General features: G+C 39.8%; 1 protein-coding gene across 4 annotated transcripts in view; it reads right to left on the bottom strand.

Annotated features, from left to right (window-relative positions):
* micu1 (mitochondrial calcium uptake 1) overlaps positions 1-27,497 on the bottom strand; it is a 36,655-nt gene that overhangs the window by 8,105 nt on the left and 1,053 nt on the right. Inside the window, exons 2-7 of one of the 4 annotated variants that reach the window (XM_083540481.1) lie at positions 20,825-20,989; positions 20,072-20,258; positions 16,240-16,402; positions 13,128-13,186; positions 3,912-4,023; positions 1,948-2,030 (exon numbers count right to left, since the gene is read on the bottom strand). In XM_083540481.1, the coding sequence (XP_083396607.1) occupies positions 1,948-2,030; positions 3,912-4,023; positions 13,128-13,186; positions 16,240-16,402; positions 20,072-20,258; positions 20,825-20,988 (768 nt within the window). In that variant the 5' untranslated portion in view covers position 20,989. Of the gene's footprint in view, positions 1-1,947; positions 2,031-3,911; positions 4,027-13,127; positions 13,187-16,239; positions 16,403-20,071; positions 20,259-20,824; positions 20,990-27,497 lie in introns of all 4 variants that reach the window. The other 3 variants (XM_083540482.1, XM_083540483.1, XM_083540484.1) reach the window with 3 other exon arrangements.

Below are 27,497 nucleotides of genomic sequence, written 5' to 3'. Positions count from 1 at the left end.
ATGTTTGGTGCCAAGTCACATAGCACAAGACCTGGGATCAAATCCTTTGCGAACAGTTCAGCGGTATGAGTAGAAAAACGATGCTCTTGACATGAGCATTTAGGGATCAGTGCTGTAGGAAATAGTGTTTTTTTGCTTGTGTATCTGGTTGGCACCATTCATTAAAACAGGTCAGACTGGATGGGAGATTTATCATACATACAATGTGATTTATCAAGGTAGATGTTGTGCGTATATATAGAAGATGCCCCTGATCTTGCTTACGCAGAACACCCTAGCTGCGAGGATGAGCTGATTCCATTTACAGCCCTGTCAGCATTATTTCGCAGAGTAATTGCAGACCGTTGTGCTTACAACATTGTACAGACAAGTGGTACAGATAAAGGTAAAAAATAATCTGAAAGAGACTTCTATAGATCGAATGGAATGACGAATGGAATGAATTGTTTTACACGGGAAGCTCTTTACTGAGCAAAAGGTGCTCAGAATGCTTTTAAAATCACAGACTTATATTTTGATATATTTTTGTCTATGAATATGCATTAAATTATTCCCAACAGTCTTCATTTCATAGTGTTTCTCTCAGGGTGTAAGTTTACGTTGTAGTTTCTATCCAATCAGACCAGTGATTGGATGGTCAGAGAGCGGGCTGGTCAGACACCTGTAGCAACCTTCACAAGCTCAAATGTGGATTTAAAAGATGTTTTTTTCATTCGGCTGACAAAGGAGAAGTATTTGATTTGGGCGCAGATGCACTTACAAGGACAGACTTTTCAAAACAGTTCAAAACAGATGTTAAGCTTTTTCATTAACCTTTTATAATTTTGCGTTTTCCTGTACACTTTCCTGTACAATTTGCCCCAGAAAAACTGTAGTGCATAGAGGAACATGCACAAAAATTATGCACAAAAATACAGGGTCATTTTATGATCAATTAATATTGATGCTGCTGCTAAAGATGATGTTAGGAGACGTGATAAATCGTGTTCACTTCAGTGGGTTTGTCGCTTTAGTGATGGCATTCGGCATTGACGCAGCGTTCTGTTATTGCGTTTCTCTATAATATTGATGGTTTCTATAGCCGTGGTGTCATAGTGTTGGTATTAAGAGGTGGATTGGTGTGAAATGCACAGCCTGTCACTGATACTGATAAATAGGGACATTTTTGCTGGTGCAATTTTGGTGCGTCGCTGCCAATAACCAACCACAACCAACCGCCAGGTGCACTGAAGTACATGTTCTACTTTTTGATTGTTTTATCCACAGGAAAATTTCAGAATAAGAAATTGAGGACTGGTTTGGCATGACCAATCCAACTGTGAGCTGAATAATGATGCATCTCAGCCACTTTCATTTCCAGTGTAATTGCATATTGCACACATGTAGCCATAAAAAATGTAAACAAAGTTGTTTACCATACCATATATGATAGTTTCTTTATCGAAATGTATTTATCCACGCAACGAGTAAAGCGATTTAAGATGCGCACACGATCGATTTAAGTGCATGGCGCATGTTTTTAAACGCGGTATAAAAGCCCACTTTGATAAATGAGATCCCTGGATATCATGGGCCATGCTTTTACCAGATTATATTTTTTTTAATTAAAAGAATTCAAACAGAATGTTATTCTGATTTATACGGCAGCAGTTCTGCTCAGTTAACTCACCGAACTCAAAGTACAGCCCCAAGCATGCCTGCTCATGTGGAACCAGACCATTAGGAAGTCACATTTTAAATGAAAGCTCCATGAAATGTCAGGCTCTTATCTAGCTGCTGCTTTGTGGGAGTGAATGGTCTAAAAACACTTCTTTTTTTTTAAAGGCAGTTTATGACAATCTACACGCGAGTGTGTTTGTGGTTTAAAAAAAAAAAAAAAAAAAAAAGGAAGGACTAGCTTCGAAGCTCAATCGTGCATTGTTTATTCTTGTGTGTGTGCGTTACTACCTGCTCAAACTCCTCTAGGTCCACCTCGCCATCCCCGTTTAAATCAAACATCTTGAAGGCGATCTCAAAGTTTCTCTGTGGAGCTGCAATGAAAAACCCCAAAGTAATAAGTGTTGATCTCTGTACTAATAATGAACAAAAGCACAGCTAATTGTCAAGTGAAAGTGATCATCATAGAAAATTTAGCAGATTACTGATTAACCGATTAGTGTGCACAACGCAGAAACAGACAAATTAATTTCGAATCACTACTTTGATCATTGCTACCGATCCTGCACAGCTGCAGCTGCTGGAATGGAGCACAACAATTAATGCAATACATCTGCCATTCTAATGCCCCCCCAACACACACACACACAAAAGGCCTCTATTCCCACTCGTCATTCGTATTGCTTGCTAGGCTTCAAAAGGAAGAGGTTATTCAGTGTCCCACGGTCTAATATCGCTTTTATAGATCATAATAGAATAGCCAGAGAGCCGTGATTTGATTCTGTGTGATGATGTTTTGAAACAGGAAATCAGGAGTGACACTGTGTTAAAGTGCTTGACTGTTTACAGCCAATAACGTCTCAGAAATTCCCAAAATAATTTGAAAACTTGCTAAACAAGAAGGACAGCAAAGAGTTTCATGAGAGCCTTGTTTTGATTTTTGGAGGATTTCTCTCTGCTGCTTTCTCTCACACCTGTCACTTTTAATAAGGACAATATACGAGAGGACAAGGGTGTATTTTTGGAGGTATGTCATACAGGTTTAGGTCGAGGTTAGCAATCGGTGCAGCTGATGATGACGGTCAGGTACAGGAACAATACCAGGGAACACTGGAGGTGAGCGACCAAAGAACCACATGTGCTGCTTAAAAGCTTAAACATATACCCCAGAGAACAGGACAAAAATTGGTCTTTAGAGCATGAACTGTACTTGGGGAAAAACAAGTATCTTTCCTAGAAATATAGTAGCCATTAGGGATGGTAAGATTCAGCGATTCGCATCAGTGCATCGACATAAAAGTTAACTATGTGATGCATTAATATAAAAAAGTGTGCGTTAAATTCAAGTTGGCGTTTGTATCCTGCTGCATCGTCTTTAACACATCTGCATCGTTTATATTGCTATGGGCACCAGGGATGTGCATCTCCATAAAATAAATAAATATTATTTATAGATAATTATTAGTAGATGTGCTATACTTTTATTCAGAAAGTGACCAATCATTTCTGACCAATATTTTCTATGTAGATTGATTTCCCCGTTGCTAAATATGACGTAACAAATGACGTATATGACGTGATTATGACGTATCGCAACACTATGGAGACCGAGGCGTGTCCTGAGTCACAGAGAATATAGACTAACATGGCAGAGGTAGAGCTGCATCTTTCTGGAGACAGAACTGCTTTAATATTTTTTTCTTTTTGCACTACAAACTCATGTTTGTAAAAGGGCCATGCGTTAGAAGTCAGAAAGCACTTAAGTAAAGGTTTGCTGTCCGTCTGAACCAAAGAAATAAAAGCGAACTATTTGTACTATATTGAATTGCATAGCATAATTATTTTAATCAAATCGAAATCGGATTGCACTGCATCATATAGGGGTGAATCATATCACATCGGTAGCTGCTTCATATGCATCTTTAATATATCGTTTCATTTTCTATACATCGAGAGGTGAATCACACCTGCTTTAGTTATGGAAATGAACATCCCTGGTACCCATAGCAATTAAGGACAGGTTTGAAATGTGCAAGTGAATTAGCGTTTAACTCAAATTTACCAGCGAAGGTTGAACAGAAGTGACTGAAGTGTAGATCTAAAGAAACTGACACATTTCTATATACATGTGTAACGAGAAGCATATGTTCCTACAACAACATTACACTCCTTGGTCACGTTCTCTTGGCACCTCCTCACCTCCAGATTGAGCAAGTCCCAGATGGTTAAAGGGAGAAAGAAAAACACACACTCACTGGAGAGAACGGTGGTGAGGAATATGTAGTCGGAGAAGGAGATGAGGCCGCACTCGCCGAGCGAATAAAAGATGCTGTCCTCGTCCGCAAACTTCTCCCGCTCTTGAGAAATCTTCTGTTGATCCCGAAAGAGACACGAGTAGACAGTGTTATCTGCACATCAGCATTTGTTTACAGTGCATAACAACTTACTGTAAAATGAGCTTTACACAGATATTAGAACAAAACACACACATTGGCATGCTTATATTATATATATATATATATATATATATATATATATATATATATATATATATATATATATATATATATATATAAATACACACACACGCACACACACACACACTTCACAACATCCACAGACCATGCAAGTGCAGCATACTCATATTCAGGCAGACACGGCAGAGGGAAGAGGGAACATGAAGAGAACAGATTATTGTCATCATCATTTTCATCATAATCACAGTGGCACATAAATCAGTGTACAGCATTCTAATGTGAAACACTACCACAGTATTGAAAATACGAAGACAAAGGACTACACAAAAGTCACACAAACACAGTGAAGTGGTTTGCCCTGCATTCATTTTCTTACACAGTGACTGAATAACAAATTTCAAACACAGACTTCAGTGTATATCTCTCTCTCTCTCTCTCTCACACACACACACACACACACACACCATGCCAGATTTCAGTCTGTGTTTTACCTCCGTCTGCTGGAGATCCCATCAGAGTGTCAAGGAAGGAGAGAGAGGTGGGGTTTAAAAAAAAACAACAAAAAAAAAAAAAAACATCCTCACCATTACTGACTTCACCAAGGATGGTTATCTTTCTCTCTCTCTCTCTCTCTCTCTCTCTCTCTCTCTCTCTCTCTCTCTCTCTCTCTCTCTCACACACACACACACACACACTAACACAAGCACTCATTAAATCTCGGCTTGTGAGCGGATTTATTTCTTACCTGATTCTAACTGTATTAATTGCATTAACTACAACAAACATTTCCCATTGTACAAAAAAAAAAAAAAAAAAAATTTTTTTATTCTCTTGCATTTCTTAAAACATACAAGCTGCAATATACAGACAAAAACAAATATATATGCTATTTATTGCGTAGTCTAGTCAGCGAAAAAAAAGAAACTTCCTCAACAAAAAAAAACAACAACTTTGTTCTGCCTTATAGACTGCACAGCTGCATTATTCAAACCCCTCACAAGCAATAGCCGACCTACATTTTACACGTCGGAGGACAAATAATCTTTGTGCACCATTTTAGACAGGAATCTAGTTTATCAACTCTGCAAACAGCGATTGGAATCTGTTTTGTCACATGGACAAAGACAAAAGCAAACAAATTGGCACCAGAATTGTTACCAGAACGAGACTTTTTCCTTTAATATACAAGGTGGCATCAAAAACTGAGACTAGTTTTGTAACAAGCCAACAGATGGCAGCACAACGGTGCACGCACAGTCACAGGAAGCACCGACCTTTATAAGTCAGTGTGCCAAAAGACATACTCCCGTGTACATCGGGAGCTGTGCAACTGGTGTTATTCTAACCATGTGTGCAGCCTGTCACCGAGCCCAGAAACAACATAATCCCACTTCCGCCCCCACCCTACTCGCCAGATTTGGCTCCAGCGGACTTCGCCCTCTTCCCGAACATGAAGATTCAGCTCAAAGGTCGAGATCCGGTGTGAATCCCAGAAGGTGCTTGACACGCTTCAAAATGACGACTTCCAAGAAACATTCCAGAAGTGGCAGGAACACTGGGGGCGCTGTGTTGCTATGCAAGGGGACTATTTTTAAGGTGATACTGTGTAAACATTGATAAATTAAGTATATTCTTGTAAACAGAGATCGTCTTGAAACTTCTTGTAATTCACGTCAGCCTCGTTGGCGCTACACCTTGTATTAGAGCCTAGACACTGTCAATGACGTCTTAAAAATATAGGGCTATCAGATTTACCCCAGAAACACTTATAAAGTACATGAGTCCCCTGCTCAGGGGAGTAATGCAGGAATAATCAAGTCTAAGTGCACGGGTGAGTAGGGTGTTTGTGCGAGTGTGAGTTTGTGTTGAAATAGCAGGAGAGCGCAAGTTATTTTTATTGCAGACTGGGAAGTCTGGGTAGAAGCTATAGCTGCAAAAGCAAGTTATCACTGTGTGTGTGTGTGTGTGTGTGTGTGTGTTGTCCTTGCTTTCCCTGCTGTCACCTTCAAAGATGCTCGAAGAACATGCAGCACCTGTCTAAGCCAGGAACAAACACATAACACTCAGCAGGTTGGAAATTAACACAAAAAGAGGAGCAAAGCTTGAGCAGCAACACCCACACACAGGCAGACAGACACAACTGCCAGACAGAATGGGTGTTCGATGCCGGTGAGGTAATCCCCCTCCATCAGAAACAGTCTCTGCTCACAAATGAAAGAGCAAGGGATGCATGAGAGAGGGGGTGAAATAGAAACTGACAGCTGGACTTGTACGTCTAATAGTTGCTGCTCTGCTCAGCACCACATGTCCTGAGAGTCTCCAAGTTGATGCGTAACACAAAGCCAGTCGACAGCGCTGCGTCTCAGCGGAGATGACATGTGGCGGTGTACCGAGACTCAGCAAAAACACTATGACAGCAATGCTAAGACAATATAAATGCCAAGTCAAAACTGGAGACTGGATAGAGGCAGAAACTTGAGAGAGAAAATGAAAGATGCACTGAGACACGACCAATGCATTCAGAAAAAGATGATTGAAATAAAACCACAACTTAATTATTAAGAAATGCCAGACACACAGTAAGTAGACACCACTGAGTAAATTCTGTGGCACAGCAGAGACGTGAAGACAGCACTAAGACGTTTTAAGGCATCACAGACGACGCCAGCATAAAGAGACAGTGCTGAGAAATAGCTGAGTCATTGTAAAGGCCAGCTGGTATGATAACAGTATGAAAACAGTATGATAACAGCAGAAACACTGTTAAGATGGTATAAAAACATTGACACATCTGAGACTGTGTAGAGACGGCACAGAGACACCGCTGAGACTGAATGAATACAGAGCTGAGACACAAATAAATCGGCATGTAGACAGCACTAAGACACATCTGAGACTGTATGTAGACAGCACAGTGACAGCTGAGAAGGTATGAAGACAGCGCTGGGGCACATCTGTGACTATATGGAGACAATACTGAGATCGAAAAGAGACAGCACTAAAACACAGCTGAGAACGTATGAAGATGAACATTGGGACACAGCACACATACAGCTGAGACCGGATAAAGTCAGCATTGAAACATATCTGAGACTGTATGGAGACACTAAGACATAGCTAAGACTGTATCGAAACAGCACGGAGACAGAGCTGAGACTGCATTAAGAAAGTGCTGAGACAAGCTAAGACAGTTTGAGGACACCATTGAGACACATCTGAGAAGGTATGAAGACGGCATTGAGACACAGCCGAGACAGTATGAAGACAGCATTGAGACACATCTGAGACTATACGGAGACAATTCTAAAAGTCTATAATACGAGATGGCAAGTTCTTATCGCATCTGAAATTTTTCAGTCACATTGACTTATGGCACAATGTTTATAGCTGCCAATAAACAAAAACAACACATATTTTAGATTACTGGAAGTAGCTTCGCACTCAATAAATATTTAGAAGCAATCAAAAGACATAAGTTGTTGACTTGCACATAGCTGATGCTGAGCTCTGGTAGAGGAAGTGAAGTGTTGAGAATAAAGCAGTGTGCACCAAACTGAAGGAGTTCTGCAGGGGAAACTCCTCTTTCATTTCTTTGTCTTTTCGCCTGGCTTTGCTTCGGGGGCTTCCTTCTGTTTGGGAAGTTGAGATCGCCAGACATAAAGAAAAAGCCACTACACAGAGCACTGGCTCATAAGTGTGCAAGCGCCTGAGGCTCCTGTTGATTCACTAGCGGTGATATGAGGGTTATTCAGTACTACTGATGGACAGATTCGTAACAGCGTGCAAGTGTGATTAAATTAATGAATCAAGAAGAACTCAAATGCAAAGACTTGCTTTTCAGAGTAGAAAACCCCAGTGTACTTACTACATAAAGAGACTAGTGCTGATAGACACCGAAAGAGAGAAAAGGAGAAAGCGGTGGCCAGTGGAAAGTGCATTCTCCTTCATGTGCTGGATCATCTTCTTTCTCACTTTCTCAGGCTGGAAATGTATTTCTACAATGCTGTTTTATCACAATTTCTACATCCACAGAAAAAAAAATTAATAAGCTATAAAGCTAGCAACAAGTCGTTAAGGAAAACAATACAGAAAATAAAAACATTTGTAAAAATAAAAAAAAAAAAAAAAGGAAAAGGAGCCGTCCTGAGAAAACGTATAAGCCATGCGCAGTGGCAAAAACCAATCAATATCTCACATCATCCATCAGGGACTTTGGAAAAGGTCCTCTATTATTATCAAGGTCACACACACACACACACACACACACACACACACACACACAGACACACACAGACACACACACAGCTTGCTTCCACAAAACTCATTTTATCCTTCATCTTTATGCCATTTTGGAACAAATGAATTGCAAATGGTGTTTCTGTAGATCTTTGGTGTGTGAGTGTGTGTGTGTGTGTGTGTGTGTGTGTGTGTGTGTGTGTGTGTGTGTGTGTGTGTGTGTGTGTTGAAACAAATCTCAAAGCAGGTGCTGTTCAAGATATTAGATTGTTGTATACACCAATTACAATAAACTTTTATTTTTGTGGGAACCAAATTTCCACAAGAATGAGAATATTTGACTGGTGCGAGTGCCGTTGTGTGTACTGTGTGTGTGTGTGTGTGTGTGTGTGTGTGTGTGTGTGTGTGTGTGTGTGTGTTTGTGTGTGTGTGTCAACCCCCAACTGTTATTCGAAGGGCTCCTGCTGGGACTGAAAGCCTAAAAGTAAGGTCAACAAATTCAGCCACAAGCCATCACACCATTTTCCACTGGCAGCAGCTCTATTAGCATGCTACAGGCTCATTACTGCACCCCACCCACTGCTTGTCTACCTAGGTCACCTGACGCTAGGTAGAAAAATGTGGCATCACAGTGCCCAATGACCACAAGAATTGGCGGAGAGTGTATCACATTCCCGGTTTGCAAAAACACTTCCACGCCATGCTAAGAATGTGGTTTTGTACGTTTCATTTCAACAATTAAGGGCAAACTGTGGTGCCACAAAGCACAGACAGGGGGCACAACAGGCAACAAACCCACTCCCAGCTTACAGTGCCCGTCCTGCACACATTCAGCAGGGCATGCACACGCAAAAAGAGAGAACAAGAGATGATACGGAGATACAGGCAAAGACCTTCAGTCCAGAAAACGTGACAGAGGAAAAACAAACAAAACAAAAAAACATTCCGAGTTGTCCACGGACAGATTTAGGAATTCTCCCGCCTGAGTGAAGCCTGCACACATCTAAGAAGCCGAAAAACCTGAACAGATCTGCTGCTGGATTAATAAATTACTGAATTATTCAGTATATATGAGCACGTCCACCCTCGCCCCCTCTCCTTTATATACGTACGCACAAACGGAATGTGTGCGCACGGTTAATAATTCAGAAGCCATAGTCAGCTGCATTGTTCCACCATAGAGAGATGGGTTATGCAAGCATCAGCTGTGCTTCAGGTGTGTGTGTGTGTGTGTTCACTAGAACACCTGTGCTTCTACTTTAGAACTGCTGCCCTTTCTTTTGATGTTGTGCGTTTCGTGTGGTGTGTTTGTGTACACCTCGTACGCCCCAAAGCCTCTACCGAGAACAGTTTTGACTGAAAGCAGCAGCACTGATGACACAGCACTGTGCACGAGTAATATCGGATATTGGGAGTGCTTGTGTAATAAGGGTGTATATGTCATTAAAATACAGACAAATTATTTGCCTGTTAAATGTTTGCATGCAAGTGTAAATATTTGCTGCTTCTTTTTCAGTAGAACTGGACGGTTTTTTTGTTTCAGGCTTCCCTTTCCACCAGTGATTTCATTTTAAACAGAGAAAACGGGTTTAATGCATTTAAATAGAATAGAACTGATTCTTTAAATAATGTCCTAAAAATGATCTCATTCATACAGCTGAGGAGCTATGGGGTTAAGGGCCATGCTCAGGGGCCCGGGAGTGTCAGCACTGTGTGGCTTCGGAGCTGCTGAGCTACCATCGCGCGATAAAACATGAGCATTTGTTCTGGAAAGTTGAGAACCATCTATCTATGTCAGCCTGTCTCTCTTCATCTCTTTAACGTGACATTAGCGAAAAGATGCGCCGTCAGTGATTATTCTCTTTGCGGTTTTTTTGCTGAATACAAAATTCGCACTTGCTGAAATTTATATCGCAGTAATGCGTTGCTTGGCTGCGCTCCTGTAATTGAGGACTACAGTTCTAAGGCTCGCTCAGGCTAAGAGAGAGACCAGCATCTGTTGAAGCTCGGACAACACAAAACAGAAACGAGAAAGAAAGGCAGAGAAAAAAGGTTTCCTATTTTTTTTTTTTTTGCATATATACACACACACACACACACACACACTCGTGCGCACGCTCATGCAGCTGAGTATCATCCCCATACCTGCCAGAAGTCCTACACAGAGGGACGGGCATACAGAACGTATGGGAAGGAGTCGGAGGATGGAGGGTGCAGGGATGTAATAAAGGGAAGATTGGAGGAATAGACAGGGAAGAGAGAGAATGGAAGGTTTTATTGGTTACATGAGTGGAGAAGAAGGTGAAAGACAGGATAAAGGGAACAGGATAAATTCACAAAACATTTAAAGTATACGTTAGGTTAGGTTAGATCACTGTATCACATATAGGAGTAAAAAAACGCTGAATTTTGTTTTAACAAGGAGACATGTCAGTATAGTTACACAATGGAGACAAAAAAAGAAAGCTTTTTTTCCCCGGTGAGCACTCCACACACCTAACATGCACCTGGACAAACGCTGTAATTTTGTGTTAACAGGCAGCCTGGTGCAGCACCCGCGAGGCTGTGAAACGCTGTTAAGCAAAAAAACATAAAATGGTTAGAATAAAACTTTTGTGCGTCCGTAAATCAGAGCCCATTAAGCTGCTACACATCCTGTACAGTTTGGGCCAAATCCATTACAGTGCGCTATTATACAGGGACACGATGAGACGCAACAAAAAGAAACAGAAAAGAATGGGAGAAGACGGGTTGAATGAAGTAAGGGCCAAAAGGCTGGATAAACCTAACGGATATAAACTGGGGATGGAAGGATTTAACAGAATGTAAAGAGAGAGAGAGAGAGAGAGAGAGAGAGAGAGAGAGAGAGAGAGAATAGAGAATAAGTGATGAGCTATGCAAAATTTGCTGTGAAGGGGAGATTTGGGAGGGAAATAACTAACCCTAGGGGATGCAGATTTTTGCCTGAGCCAGGAGGTCAGAAATCCTAGTAGAGCTCCTCAGGATAATTTAATTGTGTGTGTGTGTGTGTGTGTGTGTGTGTGTGTGTGTGTGTGTGTGTGTGTGTGTGAGAGAGAGAGAGAGAGAGAGAGAGAGGGAGAGAGAGCGCGAGTGAGTGAGTGAGTGAGTGAGAGAACCAGACAGTGGAAAAGAGGAACTGTGTTGATCTTTAGATCCTCATCATTTCCACTGTTCCAGTACGAAGCTTTGGAGCATCTTACATTTTTTTTACCTAATGAAGAGGAAATTCCAGCAACTTTGTGACAAAATACCATAAATAGATGTGTATGCAAGACATCCAGAACATTTCCTGCAAGTTACATTCTACAGATCTATTTAATTGGACGAACTAATTGAAGTCATCAAAATGGTTTCCATTAAAACACCAGGTTGGATTTCAGTGTGAAGTTTCTGGTGTAGAAAAGGTAGGCAGACAAATATATAACACTGCTAACATGGCAGCTGTGCGTACTATTTATATAACACGTATATAACCCCTGACTATAGTGTATACAAATGGAAAGCATCTATTCAAATGAGTCCAGCTCTGGTATGGTGTCTGAGTGCTGAAGCTTTTAAAAAACTAAAATTGAGAAACATAAAATTAATGAAGTATACAAAGGAAGGAGAGAGTGAGATCAGTTTGAACAGATGTGAGCATCCTGAGATGGTGAAGGCTGACTGCACAAAAACAAGCAAAAAGTTAAGATTTTTCAAGAATACGCTGCGTAATGTATAAAAGATGGAAAAAATATGCACAGATCAAAAAGCAGTAAAACATTGTGTAAGGTTCCTCCGAGACAGAATTATTATTTTACAGATCCGATTTACAATTTTTTTTCTTCATATCTCCTGAGTGGGCTAATCAGCCTGTGGGTGGATGAGACAAGCCCAGCTGGGGCCAAAGACAAGTGCATCGTCCAAGGTTCAGTTCATAAAGAGCTACTCCATTTGCACTTGTGACTGCACTGGATGCCTCCCACGGATAATGGCACTAATGGCTGGAGAGAGGAGAGCAGCGAGGCTAAGCCTCGTATTACTCTTCGTTGTGTGAACACCAAATGAGCTTGAGGACAGTCGGGGGGTGGTGGTGAGGGAGGGGGGGGGGGGGGGGGGGACAAGCTGTTTCAATTTAAACTCTCCCATTAAACACTCTCCATTTCAGATATTTTACATGAACTCATAGCTGACTTTCCTGTGAGCTTCTAGAAAAGTCCATTCCAAACCCACAACCACAACATGATGATAAAAAGATTTACAACAAAAAAAGATTGCATTTCTATTACCAATCTGTTGTAGATGGCTGGCTGTATCTCATTATCATTATAAGTAATCCATTAATACTCAGATTATACAAGGGAGCAGATTTTTGCCTCAGATCAGCAAGAGTGCTTTAGTGGTTATAAATAAGACAAACACACTTCTCTCTTCATCTTGTTTGCTGTCTTACAAAGTTAATAGAATTTGGTTAGGTACTTATACACGCACGCACGCACGCTCTTACACACCGACACAAAAGCATCAAGCATTTTATGTGACTCAATGACCAAAAGCAGAGAGACGGCGAGAGAAAGACGTCATGAGGGATCCAAGGCCTCTGTCCTTCTTAAGAGAGAGAATAACGTCTTTATGAGAAGCGGCTTTTGAAACGCACGTTCTCCGGCAACATCCTGCTGGGTAGAACAATATCTAGGTAACCTCTCTGCTTCCACCCACTCATCCACACACACACACACACACACACACACACACACACACACACACACAGCTTACCTTTCCATCATAGCGTTTCACCACAAACTGATCCAGACCGAGATCTAAGAGACAGAGAGACAGAAAGACAACATGTTAAGTAATCAAGATACACATTTTTCCATCGGCACACATCCTACATTGCTCTCTGCAGTATTTAGTGATTATAACCGATGTTTGAATAGTAAACAATGTTTATTATGGTCCAATAAGAGCCGATTTCCATTCTCTACACACATATTCTTATCCTCTGTGTTTTGTGTGCACAGTGAAAGTTGAGTGTGCAAAGTCAGACAGGCTCAAGGATTTTGATGGACAAACATTAGTTTATTACAAAACAACCCGACGCAGCCAACAACGGCACACCGAGTACCTGCTCTCGAAGTCATTCCTCTGAATGAAACCAGGATATTTCTATTTTATCGTACGGTCCTTTGCTTTTTTTTTGTGTGTGTAAAGTTTAAACAACGTTTGTATCCTGTCAGCAGGTATTTCATCCATAACAGCCAGACTGATGTGCTTACTGACTGTGCCTGAGATCCCAGCACACACTATGAGTCATACCACCTCTGGAGTTCTGGCTAAGGCCTGCCTGTTGCATTATATAATTCTTTAAATCATGGTCAGAGAATCATGGTTAGATCACATGATAATCCCTTTGAGAAAATGTAGTAATAAAGTTTACTCTTTAATAATAATTAGTACAACTGGTGAGAAGATCACCACCTCCACACAATGAATCCCCCCACCCCACCCTTCATCCTGCCCCTTCTTCAATGGTGCACTTTATTCTGCATAATTCTATATTCTAAAATGATTGATATAATAGGTCAGGCCAAAGACGGTCCCGGAAAAAGTCAAGCGTGAACGGCTGGGAGAAAAATGGAGGCCAAATGCTGAAGGGCCAAAATTGAACAGATCAATGAAAATTCTTCTGGGCAAAGAAGATGAATTATGGAGCAGTTTTCTGGCAGCTCAATGAATAATAGATTGCATGTTTATGTTCACTGTTAGCCCTACCTTCTTTTTTTTTTTAAGCAAATACCTGTCCATTTATCTACATAAAAGAGGCTAAAATGACAATGAAACAGTGAAACAGATGGTGCACTGCAAGAACTAATTTCCTCTTTATGGGAAGAATTGAAAGGGAAGTTAATTAAGGAAATTAGAAAGTTACACCAAAAAATATATAATAATAAAGCCTCTATAAAAATAATTTGCTGGCAGTTACAGAGACACTGGAGACTGAAGACTAAATATTGTTTATTAATAGGCATAAGAATATGTGGAGCATTATAGAAAACAGCGTCGGACCAATCAGATTCAAGAACACTATATTTTTATTTGTTCTTGTTAATGCACATTGATTTCGGATAGTAAAGGTGGACAGTTTAGAGACTCGGAAACAAACTGTGTCTGCCTATGCTCTCGGCAGGGTTTTTCTCTGAAGAATGAACTATTGAATGCTTGCCTTAAGATACTCCGTCATTGTTTAATGGCTCGTATTAATAAAGTCTTCATGGCACTGCAGAGTAAAAGATCACATTTATTTCTGAACACCATTTTTGAAATGTCGGATTTATTCCCCTTTTCAGTCTCGAATAATAGATTTTAAGTACATTGACTCGCTTTTTCCATTACAATGTGAAAAGCATGTTTTGCCTCTGAAACTAAGTGTGAAAATAAAAAAAAACACTTATGAGGTGCATTAGTCCAAGGTTAAAGGATGAGTGTGGAACCCCTATCAGCACTATCACGAGAGCTGTTTGCTCCCGATATGGATAGAACGGCATAGACAAGTAGTCAACGGCAAAATCTCCTTGGTCCAGTTTTAATTAAAGAGCACAGACTGCAGGTAAAATCTCAATAGAAAGCAAAACTTTGATAAAGTCAGGCTATCGGGAGATCAATACACTAAAAGCAATCCCACTCTTCAGTGCCAACTTGCGCTCAACTCGGAAACAAGCGGTCAGCATAATACGAGGGGCTTTGAATGTCAGCCCTGTGGATTGGAAAAAAAAAAACCTTCAAATGCAAACAGCTTCATCGTTTATTCAATCAGACTCAATGTCTGGGGGCAATGGAGAGTGTGTCGGTGGGTAAAAGGATTCCACTATGCACCATGGTGAGCCTCTGAAGTCTAATAATGACAGCCAGGCTGTGTTGGATAACTACATTGACAGGGAAGTGGTATGAAAAAGAAAAAAAAGAGAGAGAGAGAGAGAGAGAGAGAGAGAGAGAGAGAGAGAGAGAGAGAGAGAGAGCGACATGCTTATGCGTTTCACACCCTCAATCGTTTGCAAACACCCAGACCGTCGGATCCCTTCAATATTAATCTGAGTAACATAGAGGGATAATATTTACAGACAGGATCTCTGTGTTCATATCTGCTTTAAAAAAAAAAAAAAACTCAAGTGACTGCACTATAATTCAGTCTAAACAGTCACGTGTTTAGTTGCGTTTTATGAATCAGAATGACAATCTGATTATGAGACGAAGTTTTAAAAAAAAAAAAAAAAGAAAGAAAAAAAAAAAAAGGAAAAAAAAGAAAGAAAAAAAGGTAACCCTGGCTTTGCGAATTCACAGGATCCTTCTCTTGAGGATGCCGGGAATTGCAGGCTAGAGATCAAATCTCTGTGATCAGCCGCTTCAGCACATGAGGCCCAGACTACTTTTAGAGCTGATAATTTATTTACCCGCTGCCAAATTCCGAGCCAAGCTCACGTCCTGTCCCCATTTGAGGAATCACCTGACTGAGGTAGCAGCACGTTGAGTCGGCCAGCTGTTTGCCGTCACTCTTCCTGTCAACTGTAAACATTTTGTAAAGCGCCTACACAAAGCGCGGTCTGGTCAAGTTGCTCTGGCCTTCATCTAACAGATACGGGAGAAGGTAACCTTAGAAGGTACAACTCAATGATCGCGTGTAGGGCTGGTAGGAAGAGGTATTTTGGTTACACTCATGAAGGGGGAAAAGTACCAGGGGGAAGGACATTAATCAGTGAGAGAGACGTGTGAAGTTGTATTTATAAGCCGGCTTACAAGCTGCATATGTATTCACGCGTATAGAGGCAGAGTGTCGCTTTACTTAAACGCTTCTACAGACGTACAAAACACTCACTCTCTGGCTGCTTCTCGTTAGGCGTGATAGAGCGAATGAAGTCCTGCGGCGTCATGTACACCTCGGTGTCTCCTTGCTCGCTGATGACCTTCAGTGTGGAGAAGTAGCGGAAGATCTTGTCGGGGGTCGAGTAGGCTCGGATACGGTTTTCGTACTCCATCACCTGCACCAGGAACAATATATGGATATACATTGCAACACGTAATGAGAAACACCACCAGAAATACTTCCATGCAATTAATACCATAGCAAAACATGAAGGGGGTCATATTTGATTAAAGACAGGTGTTATAAAGAGAATAGGAAGCTGTCAGTGACAATGAAGACAGACATTAACCTCCAGGCTTAAACACTGCATTACCAGGCATACAGGAGACAGATGTGCTAGTCAGAAACTGGATTCAGAACCGTGTGTATATCTGTCGCTGTTCTGATCCACAGGGAAAAAAGGTACTGGAACACACTCTGACAGGATGCCATCATGACATTAATGCCATCTGCTACTGGAGCTCGTAGATGCCGCAAAGAACATCATGGCACCGCATACACACAAAAGCAATGCCACACACACTTATGAATAAAAACACACATGTGACTAAGTTTCTCTACACAGCCTGCTGGAGCAATATGTTAAGCAGGAACAAATAAATAAAATAAAAGCACAGCAAGCACATAAGCATCATATAGGAGGTTTGGGAGGATTTTTAATTTAAAAATACATAAAACTCAGGATTGTGTTTCGCACTTAATGCTTTAATCAATGTTTTCATAGCAGCGAATTAGTCACCATTCTAGACACGTTTACATCTGTTACTTGGTATTAAACCTTCTGGCCAAAATAAATCCACAAACAAAGCTGCACACATTAAACACATTTAAAATGCAGACTTTATTGATAATCAAACAGTGAAAAAGTCTCCCTCCCCTGCAGGAAGATGAGTGATTCCTTTTCATTTATTTTAATATTGGCGTTGGTGAAGAATTTTTACGATGCACAACACCACTAATCCTAGATCAGCACCACTCAGTTATTGCACAGAATAAATTATATTCTGATATCAAAGGACTTCATAACCAAAATGAACTTTTTGCTAGCTAAGAGTTCAAAGCTTAAAATGTCCGACACGTTGAGGACAAATGCAGTCGTCCTGTTTTGACAGTTATGAGTGAAAATCCCAGATCTGTATCTAAGCATCCAAGAAAGAAAGATGAACATTACCTGAAGCTCATGGACCGTACCTGCATGATTCTTTGCACTGCATTGCTGCAGCATGACTGATCTGGCGTACAGGTGTTCCTATCAAAGAGCTGTGTATATATTTGCTAGTGATGTGCATCTCTATAACTGAGGCATTAGCATCTAAACGCATAGCCAAAGATACGATACAATAAAGATACATATGAAGCAACTTCCGATGTAATGCGATACGATACACCCCTATTAAGATGCAGCGCGATCAGATTTCGATTTGATTCAACACAACGCGATACGACGCAGTGAAACAAAATATCATAAATAGTTCACTTTGATTTCTTTCGTTCTAACGCATAACCCTTTAACAAACAGGCCTTTGTAGTTCGAAAAAGAAAAAAGATGAAATAAAACCAGTTCTTTCCCTGTTCTGTGTGCAGGAAGTTACAGCTCTACCTCTGCCATGTCAATCTGTATTCTATGTGACTCTCAGGACACGCCTCGTTCTACGTAGCGTTGCGATACGTTTTTTTTTACCTGGCAGCAGCGGTGCCGAGAGAACATGCAGGAGAAACAGTTTAGCGAAGAGAAATCGATCTACTCATAAAATATTGGTCACAAATTAAAATAAATAAAAGTATAGCGCAGCTACTAAAATGATATATAAATAAATCGTTTTTTTGCAATGCAAATATGCTAAAAACTATGCATCGTTGCTACAAATGCCAACTTGTATCTGATGCACAATTTTTAAATCAATGCATCACATCGTTAACTTTTATACCGCTGCATCTTTACGAATCAGTGAATCTACCATCCCTAAAGCATGGGCATCTTCACATCTTAAATCTGAAGGGATTGTTGCTGTGTGAAAGTTTTATTGCAGAATCGGTCGATGTGGTTGATTTTACAGTATGTAAACTTTGCACTTTGTTTACACATTGGCGAAAGGAAAAGAAGTAGAAAAACTAATTACTCCTTTCTCATGCTTGTATTAGGGAAGCTGTCGTTCATTTAGTTTCATTTCGCTCCTGCTCTGTATTCGCAGATTGTATTTATTCAGCTCTAAATTATAGATGCCACTCTGAAACTTGTAGATCCAGGCCCAATAGTTTATTAATGAAATTCCGATTGCACAGCATGATGTTAAGTACTGCCAACAGTCTGTCTCTGACTGATGAGTGACATGCTGCGAGCTGTAGAACATGGTGTGGATGGCAAACGTGTTGATTGCGAAGTCCAAAAAACCCTGGCGGAACTGCACATCAACCTGAATCCTCCTCTTGCCTCTACTTAAAACCACGCACATAAATGCACTTCAGAGAGATCCTGTCCAAACAAGCGCCTCACTTTAACCCTGAACACAACAGTCAATAGTAAGAAGTCAACGACTTCCTGTTAGAGCTGCAAGCGGCAAACACGTGTAAATATACACGTGAATGACTGTTGGATATTTTTCTTTGCCAGGCAGCACAGATTTAAATCTGTTTAGCATTAATTATACATTTTTCGTCGCATGCGCCAACAAACCAGCAACTTTATTAGTTACACCAACATCTGCGTCATTATCAAATTGTCCTTTAATGCCAAAAGTATGTGGACACCTGACCATCACACCCATATGTGGGTTCTTCTCTAAACTGTTACCACAAGCTTGGGATTTTCAATTCTTTAGAATGTCTTTATATGCTGTAGAATAGCAATTTCACTTCGCTAGAGCTAAGAGGCCCTGACCTGCTCCGGCATAACAGTGTTTCTGTATGCAAAACGAGCTCTGCGAAGTCAAGGTTTGCCGAGGTTGAAGTAGAAGAACTATAGTGTCCTGCACAGAGCCCTGACCTAAACTCCTGGAACGCTAACATCACCCCCAGGCCTCCTGCCTGACCTTACTACTGCTCTTGTGCTCTTCTGAATGAGCAAATTCTCACATCCATGCTCTAAATTCGGTTATTATAACATAAAAGGATAAATAAACGTTGGATGCTCAAAAAGCACATACAGGTGTGATGGTTGGGTGTCCGCAAACTTTTGACCACACTGTTTTTCGAGATGTTTAGAATTATAATCCACTATACTCCCGCAATACAACAGAAATCATTAGTAGGCAGACGGTGACATTGAAAGAGACCAGAATTCATTCACCGAGACTCTCACACACAGAGAGAAACATGGAAAGGAATGGAGAATGAGAGCGAAAAACAAACACACAGCACTGATGTAAATTTAATGGTGCATGTTAAAAAATTAAATAAAATAAATAAAATAAAATAAAAAAATATTCGATCCGGCCTCCAAACTTTGCCTGTTGCCGCGAAGTAGCGCACTGCAGACGCGTCGAAAAGTAAAGTCACGGCTGAACCGCTGCAGGTGTACATTCAACATTGATCGTTTTAGTGATTCTGTTATTCCAGTTCACTCATAACTCCATTCAAAGATATTTTTAGTAACAAAAAATAAAAATAAAAAATGCCAAGCTGCAAACTTTCAATCACGTTTTAAAGTGTAGCTACAGTGAAATAGCCTTAGGCAGCAGGAGAGGCACTTTAGTGTTATGAATGTAGATTCACCTTGGGTATTCCCTCCTGATTGGTCTAACTAAGGAAAGTGAAAGGGTCAATTACAGGTCACGGCATTGATTACCTTACGGTCACGAAATCCGACTCGTTGTTTCTTCTTCTTGCCTTCCGAGCTCTCGCCTTCCTCGCCCTCGTCGTCGCTGCTGTCAGACTCCACCATACCGTCTGACTCTGTGTTTATGTCTTTGGATGCGGTGTCCTCACGCAGCTCTTCCTCGAGCTTGACGGATGAAGCTGGTTCGGCATAAGCCCTGCCAATCAGTGATAGAAATCTTGACAACGGAGACGCTTTCGGAATTTTTACAAAAAACAGTTATACAAAGAGAAACCACTCGCCATAACTGATGACTTCATGGCCTAAGATTTGGAAAAGCAATGAACTTAATGGTTTTTAAACGTGGTATTTTTAAAAATCCTACTCGCGGATTTGATGCAACACACACACTTTGATCACAAAAACAGCAGCACTGAAATGTGAAACGTAAAAAGCGGAAACTTAATTTTTTTTTTATTTCGGCTGGACAATTGGTTGTGACGCATGCAGCTGTTAGTTCTCGGTCGAATGCTTCCCTTCTGGAGTGGTACTTCTCATCATTTCTCTCTACAGAATAATTTCCGAAGAACGGCAACAAACTGATGACCGCTCGACTCGCTGGCAATATGTTCCCGCACGCGCATCTGTCAGCGGAACCGACAGTGTTAACGCTGTGTGATAACATGACAGAACTCTGCAGTATAAAACTGTTCCTTAGAACATTATTATTGCGTGTGTGAGGTTTGTGATTTTGGCAATGAAGATCGTGTGAAATGTCGTTACTTCGTCCAGAGGAGTCCTGTGGTCGCGGAGATGCCCGTTGCTCCTGCGAGAGCGGCCAACAGCAGCCGGCGATGCTGAGAAGAGCGCGTGCTGCCGCTGTGCATGCGCCGTGAATGCTGCACCATCCCGATTGTCACTGCTGTCAACGCCCGCACGCGGTACATGCTGTCAAACAGACGTAGAGGCGGTGGAGGGAGAGAGAGGGAAAAAAAAAAAAAACGTCCAGATTAGCAGATTCATAAAAATTCACAGCATGCCAAACTGCAGCTGAAGCCCAATTTTACAGCTCTCCAGTACATCACGGAATCTGTCTCAGAAGATGATTATTTTCAAAGAGGATAACACTAAACGGAGCATCGGAGCAGCAGTACAGGAATTATTGCACAACTGTAATCAAAAAACATTTGCCATCATTAATTCGTACGTAGCCCTGAAGAACGTTTAAGTATTTACACGCAATGTGAACGTTCAAATCAATGATATTTGTATAACGCATCTTACGACACCACAAAGCAGCTTTATAGATCTCTGAATATGTAGTGATGTACTGCTACTGTACATGACCTTTAATGTTTATATGACCTGTAATAATATGGTAATAAATGGAAATTTATTACACAAGTTATTATTAAACCTGGGACAGTACCGTACCTCTTTATGCAATTTTTTCAAAGTGTACACTCTTTTTTTTTTTTACAGAAAAGGTCGTCTCAAATCTAAGATAAACTTATACTATACATTACACTGAAATTTAGGTTGTATGCTGAGAGATTAATAGCTTAAAGAAGCAGGGAGAGTTTGTACTGGTCTTTATTATAAACTAATATAACTAATTAATAACCAGCAACCACAAAGAGTTTTCTTCAGGAATCGGAGGCTTAGTTTGATACCATGCGATTCTTCCACTAACAAAAAGATCTCGCGGTTTCACGCCTAAAATAGTCCTCTATGATTTTGTCCATTGTGTCGCGGATCACAGAGTAACAAATTAATCAAAAATAAAAATAAAATCAGAAATCGGAATTGCGAGAAGAAAAATTTGGAATTGCGAAAAAGTCAGAATTGATTTTTATTTATTTTTTTATTTTTTTTATGTGGCACAATAGGGTTTCCATAATCATCTGATTTTTTGATCAGAATCCATATTTTCAATAATCCCCAACCATGATGATCATCAAAACAATCAAGTTGCTCTGTGTTACTCTTCCGTTATCACTAATCTCGAATTTTCATTTGCAGCGTCACTGAAATCATGAGTGTGTGACAGAAATATGGAGCAGTAATTAAAGGAAGGGTCAGAAACAGCCACCTGTCAATACACTCTCACTGATTGCCCCGCCCAATCCAAGCGCCTGATTCAGCAGAAGGGAGCGACCGAGAGGGAATCAGTGGTAATTAGAGCGAGCCCCGGCGCCAGAATACGAAGGATTACAGAGAAATCCTCTGGAGGATCAAAGAGATTTTGGAAAGTTCTCCTCTCAAAAAAAAAGATATGGAGGAACATTTACCAGGCATTCCATCAACTCATGTTCAGCTGAAAAGGAACATGCTGTGGACCAGTTTACAGCATAATATTTCATGGCTAATATTTTGTAATAGACAGAAGTAGGCAGTTTATGGCATAAACGGTTTGTTTACGCTTTAATTTTTTGTTTTAAGTAGTTAATAGTAAACGCTTTAATAAAAAAAAATATTTTTCCATTCTGGATCTGTTTTGCAAAAAATAAATAAATAAATACAATTTATAAATTAATTTTCTAAAATATATATATTTTTTTATATGTATATATAAAAATAAAAAATAAATATATTTTTATATAAAAAAATTATATATTATAATATATATTATTAAATTTTTTTTTTCTCCCCCGGTTAGGGTTGCAAAATTCCAGGAATTTTCAAGACTGGAAACTTTCCATGGAAATAGATGGGAATTGACAGGAATTGATGGGATTAAACACAATTGCAGGTTAGCCTATAACAGGGAATTTAAATGTAGGTGAAAAGAAACCTTGCAGGATAATCTTGGTTAAAACAACCAGCTGAATATATGCCCTGAACATTCATCAGTCACATGCACACTGAAATTTACCGAAGATTTTCCGCCCCTTTGCGACTCTTTTTCCAGTCATTTTTTTTTTTACATGGTAGAATTTTTTAATCTCGTGTTTATCCTTTGTTTGTTTGCTTGTTTCTTAAAAGCCTACAAGTTAATCTCTTGATAGTATTTGTACACAAGGAACTGATGTTCAGTGTTCTCATACTAGGGTGGGATTGCTGAGCAGTGTTTCTACGATGCAGGAACGAAACAGGCCACATAAGAAAAGACAACACCCTCTCAATTACAGTCAAGTCTCACTGTAAAAAAAAAAGCATCCACTTCCTGCATAAAAAAAACCCATACAGAGTGTAAACTGAATGGAGTGACACCGCCACATTAAGTCACCGACCGGCTGCTAGGCGCTGATTAACCGTTTGAAGGAAGCGGGGGCGAGCACGCTAGTCACACATTTACACAGACACGTGGAAGCTTTATAACTGTCGGACGTCCTGACAGCAGTATTCAGTCCACAAACAGTAAGAGAGGCACACTTGGGCTTTGGGAATTTGTCCACAGCGAGCTAATCCCTCATTCAGAGCAAAAAGTCATAGGTATAGATTTCTGCTGTTTCGTTGATGGCAAAATCACTCTTGATCGAGACCCGTGGGCTGAAATTAAATGCGCATGGAAGTAAATGTTCTCGCTGCTGGACTTGATAAATGTTAAGTTTAATAACAACGAATACTGTATTCTTTTAAAATGGTAGTTGACTGCAAACTAGAAGACATGCTGCCCATGCGTTTATTTCAATAATCCAAAAAAATAAGGAAAAAAAAAAATCACATTTTTTACATTTAATTTCAATTAAAAAAAGAATTTTTGCACCGTACAAAAATAATGTTAAATGTTAAATAAGAAATTAAGACCCGTGTCTCATATACGGCATGGCCAAAGCCAGGAGCACACTTTGGACCATGGGCCTAGTTTGGACATCCCTGCTTTATTGCCTCATATATCTGTTTATTAGCTCAGCCACAAATCGATCATAAAACCGATACAAGCTGTGTAATAAATAATACAAACTTCTGTTATATCAAATAGTTTGTAAAGTTTGAAATAACTACACAAAAAAAAAAAAAAAACACAAAAAAAAAAAACCTACACTGTTAACTAAAAACAAAAGATCTTTGGAGAATGTCTTGGCATTAAGTGAACAGTCACAGAAAAGCTGCAAGGTGTCAGTGACCAAAGCAATTTGTTTTTGAAACAATACCATTTACTAAAACTCCAATAAATAATAGATGTTTTATAAGAATAATAAGAACCTTATAAACATATGATGGCCTCAAATTTGACAAAATCAGACCGAAGGACAGTTTTCCACTTATCTATTGTCCGTTCTTTGTGTTTCTTTCTGTTTTTTGTTCTTCCACAGGAGTGGTTTCTTCACTGCAATTCAAGGCCTGACTTTTGCCATCTCCTCTGAACAGTAGATTTTGAAATATATCTGTTAATTTAACTCGAGGAGCATTTATGTAAATTGGTGCGTTCTGAGGCTTGTAATTCAAAATTTATCCTCTGCTGCAGAGGTAGCTCTTGGTCATTGTTTTGTTGGACGGTTGTCATTAGGGCCCGTTTCATCACTTCGTTAGATGGTTTCAGAGACTGTACCTCGACTTGGGGATACATTTGAAGTTCTTGAGATTTTTCACACTGCCTGACCTTCATTTCTTAAAGTTATGATGGACTGTCTTTTCTCTTTCCTGAGTGTTTCTTGCCATTATATGGATTCGTACAGCAGTTCTAGCAGCTTCAAATACATTATGAAAACAGGAAATGTCACAAATAAACTCGTGACACACTTGTGAAATTAAAACCAGTACAGATGACTAGCTAATGAATCTGATTAGAGAATGTCATGAGTTTGCAAGTCTCATCAAAGATAAATGGAGCTACTTTGGACAATCTAAAATATAAAACATATTCTAGGTTTTTTTTAATTTGGATACTACATAATTCCACACTTGTTCTTTTATAGTTTGGTTGTCCTTAGGATTAATGTACAATGTTAACAAAGATGAAACTACACCATGTTTATAAATGAGACCCCTGAACAGGTAAACACAGAAGAGGCTGCAGGATGAAAAATGGAGGAACGGAGAGAAAACATCGAGGTGCGAGGAGAAGATTAAAGTTTGGGATCATAAACTAAAACAAAAAACAAAAAACACCACACAGTGCATTTAGCTTTTTTATAGAAATTTAAAATTGTTTTTTTGTATTTTTATTTATGATTCTTTCTTCGATTTGTATTTTATTTTGCAATGAAATGCATTAAATGGGTTTAGTTTTCACAGGCTGCAATTTCAGCAATAAAAATGTAATTTAAAAAAAAAAGAAACAAATTACTTGTTAATTTTAAGAGACGTGTCTTACTTTTGTTTTAGATTATTAGTATTGCTCTTTAATTAAAAAAAAAGTACTTCTTATCCGATTACTTGATTACTCGATAAACTATTCGGTAGAATACTCGATTACTAAAATTACCCTAATTTATATATGATCAGCTTGTGTGCGTTCATTCATGAACAAGTCGGCATGCAAGAACATGTGGACAATGAAAGAACATGCAAATAAAATGAGACAAAAAGCGTTTTTTGAGCTTCAAAAAGCAGGCAAAACAGCTACATGCCTCAACCTGCTCATATTCACCGCCAATGCGTTGAAAACAACAAAGATGACAATGGTGCATTCCAACCCTCTCATTTGCAAGAAACATAAATTGTAGGTAGAAATTTGCATACAGTACAGTACATCTGGTTGTCCAAGTCTAAAATTAGACACCTTCTGATGCCAGCAAATTGTAGAAAGCGTGACAAATTTGAGGCATTTGAGCACAAACTCTTCAAGTTCGCTAGACGTTACTGAAAATTTAAGGCGGTCAAAGTGATCAACACCACCAGGTTCCTTATTAAACTATCTATTATTGTCCACCAGGAAGTGATGTCATCGATTTTACGGTGTTCAAAAATGCCTGAAATGTGGCTGCGCAGGGTTGACGCGTAGCAACACCACGCCCCCACCATGTCAGTGTCGGCAAGGGTAACCTGATGCTACTCTTCTAGTGCATCATGTTACCATGTTGTCATGAAGCCGATCCCGGATTATTCTAGAGTCTGGGTTAATTGTTCCTTCGTTTTCCTAGGACACGGAATGCCTTTTCTCTCCAGCCTAAACGGTTTGCTTTAATGAATATCTAATGCCATATATTAGCTTGATGCAGGCATATTATTCGGTCTTGAAATGTAATGAAAGATCACACAGTAATTCAGCTCATCACACAAACCACTCAACCGTTACGCAGGTTACGTCTAAGACACGTGATCCCACAGAAGATTAAATGAACCGAGTGAGTACCTGAGATGTAGTTCAAACTTTTTCCTCTTATATTTGTACAGTCGTTTTAGGTCAGTTCTTTCTACCGAACAGGCATTAGATGGACTCTCTGCACTTATAACCTGTTATTACATACTAAATGATATAAAGTCATGTCACGTATACTCTGCTGTGCATCAGTACTGGAAATTCATCAGACTGCCATCATGCAGACTGGATTTTATTTTTATTTATTTTTTTTTTAAATCTGCTTCAATATAATCCAAAATAGATGATGTTAGATGTATCTATACTCTAATGCAGGTGTCCCCAAAAAACCAGGATGCGGATCATTTGGTACTGCGATTCACGGAAAAATAAAAACGTGTGAAAATTTGTATTTTATTTCCATTAATGTCAACGCATTACATTTTCATTACATATTTAATAAATAACCTTTACCGATAAAAGAAATAAACAATCGTAACCAGTTTCGAGTGTGATGGAGCATGATGGAGTGTTTGTTTGATATTAGGGCTTATTTGTTCATTCTTATTTATCATTTTATTGTAACTGCTCATTCACAAAGAATGGTGTATACTCCATTATATATACAAAATACCCCAGGTAGCCCCCCGACCCCAGGTAGCCCCCCGACTTCCGAAATAGATAGGGACCGGAAAAGTGTTCGAGAGTGAGACTTGCGTGTCTCAGTCCCACAATGCATGCCTGCCAGGCGTTCTTCTTCTTCTCCTCCCTATGTTTGCTGCATTGTCAAATCTGAATAGCGTTTGCGGATTTTGAAGGTTTTCTTAAATATATTTAGATTTTCTTTGTTTTGTTTTGTTTTCTTGCGTCTTTTTCGAAAATCCGTAAGTTGGAGGCTGACTGTGTATACGCCAAAAGTATTTGGACACCTGCCTTTTCCAGCTATAAGTGTTTCTTCTCCAAACCGTTTGCACAAAGCTGGAGGCGCACGATTGTATCAGAGGTCTTGGAATGCGGTGGCATGGAATTGTCCCTTCACTTGAACTAGCAGCCCCAAACCTGTTTCAGCATGACAAACATATGGTTTACATGGGTTGTAGCGGAAGATCTCCTGCTTTAAAGCTCTGACCTCAACCCTAATAGAACATGATTGAATGTGAATTCTGTCTGCACCCCAGGCCTCCTCACCTCACCTACATCAGTATCGGACACAAAACCTAGTGAAACATTTTAACAGAAGAGTAAAGGTTATTATAAAAGCACATGTGG

Source organism: Silurus aristotelis (genome assembly GCF_946808225.1).
Source record: "Silurus aristotelis genome assembly, chromosome: 4".
Taxonomy (NCBI): domain Eukaryota; kingdom Metazoa; phylum Chordata; class Actinopteri; order Siluriformes; family Siluridae; genus Silurus; species Silurus aristotelis.
This window is presented reverse-complemented; position numbering and strand designations above follow the sequence as displayed.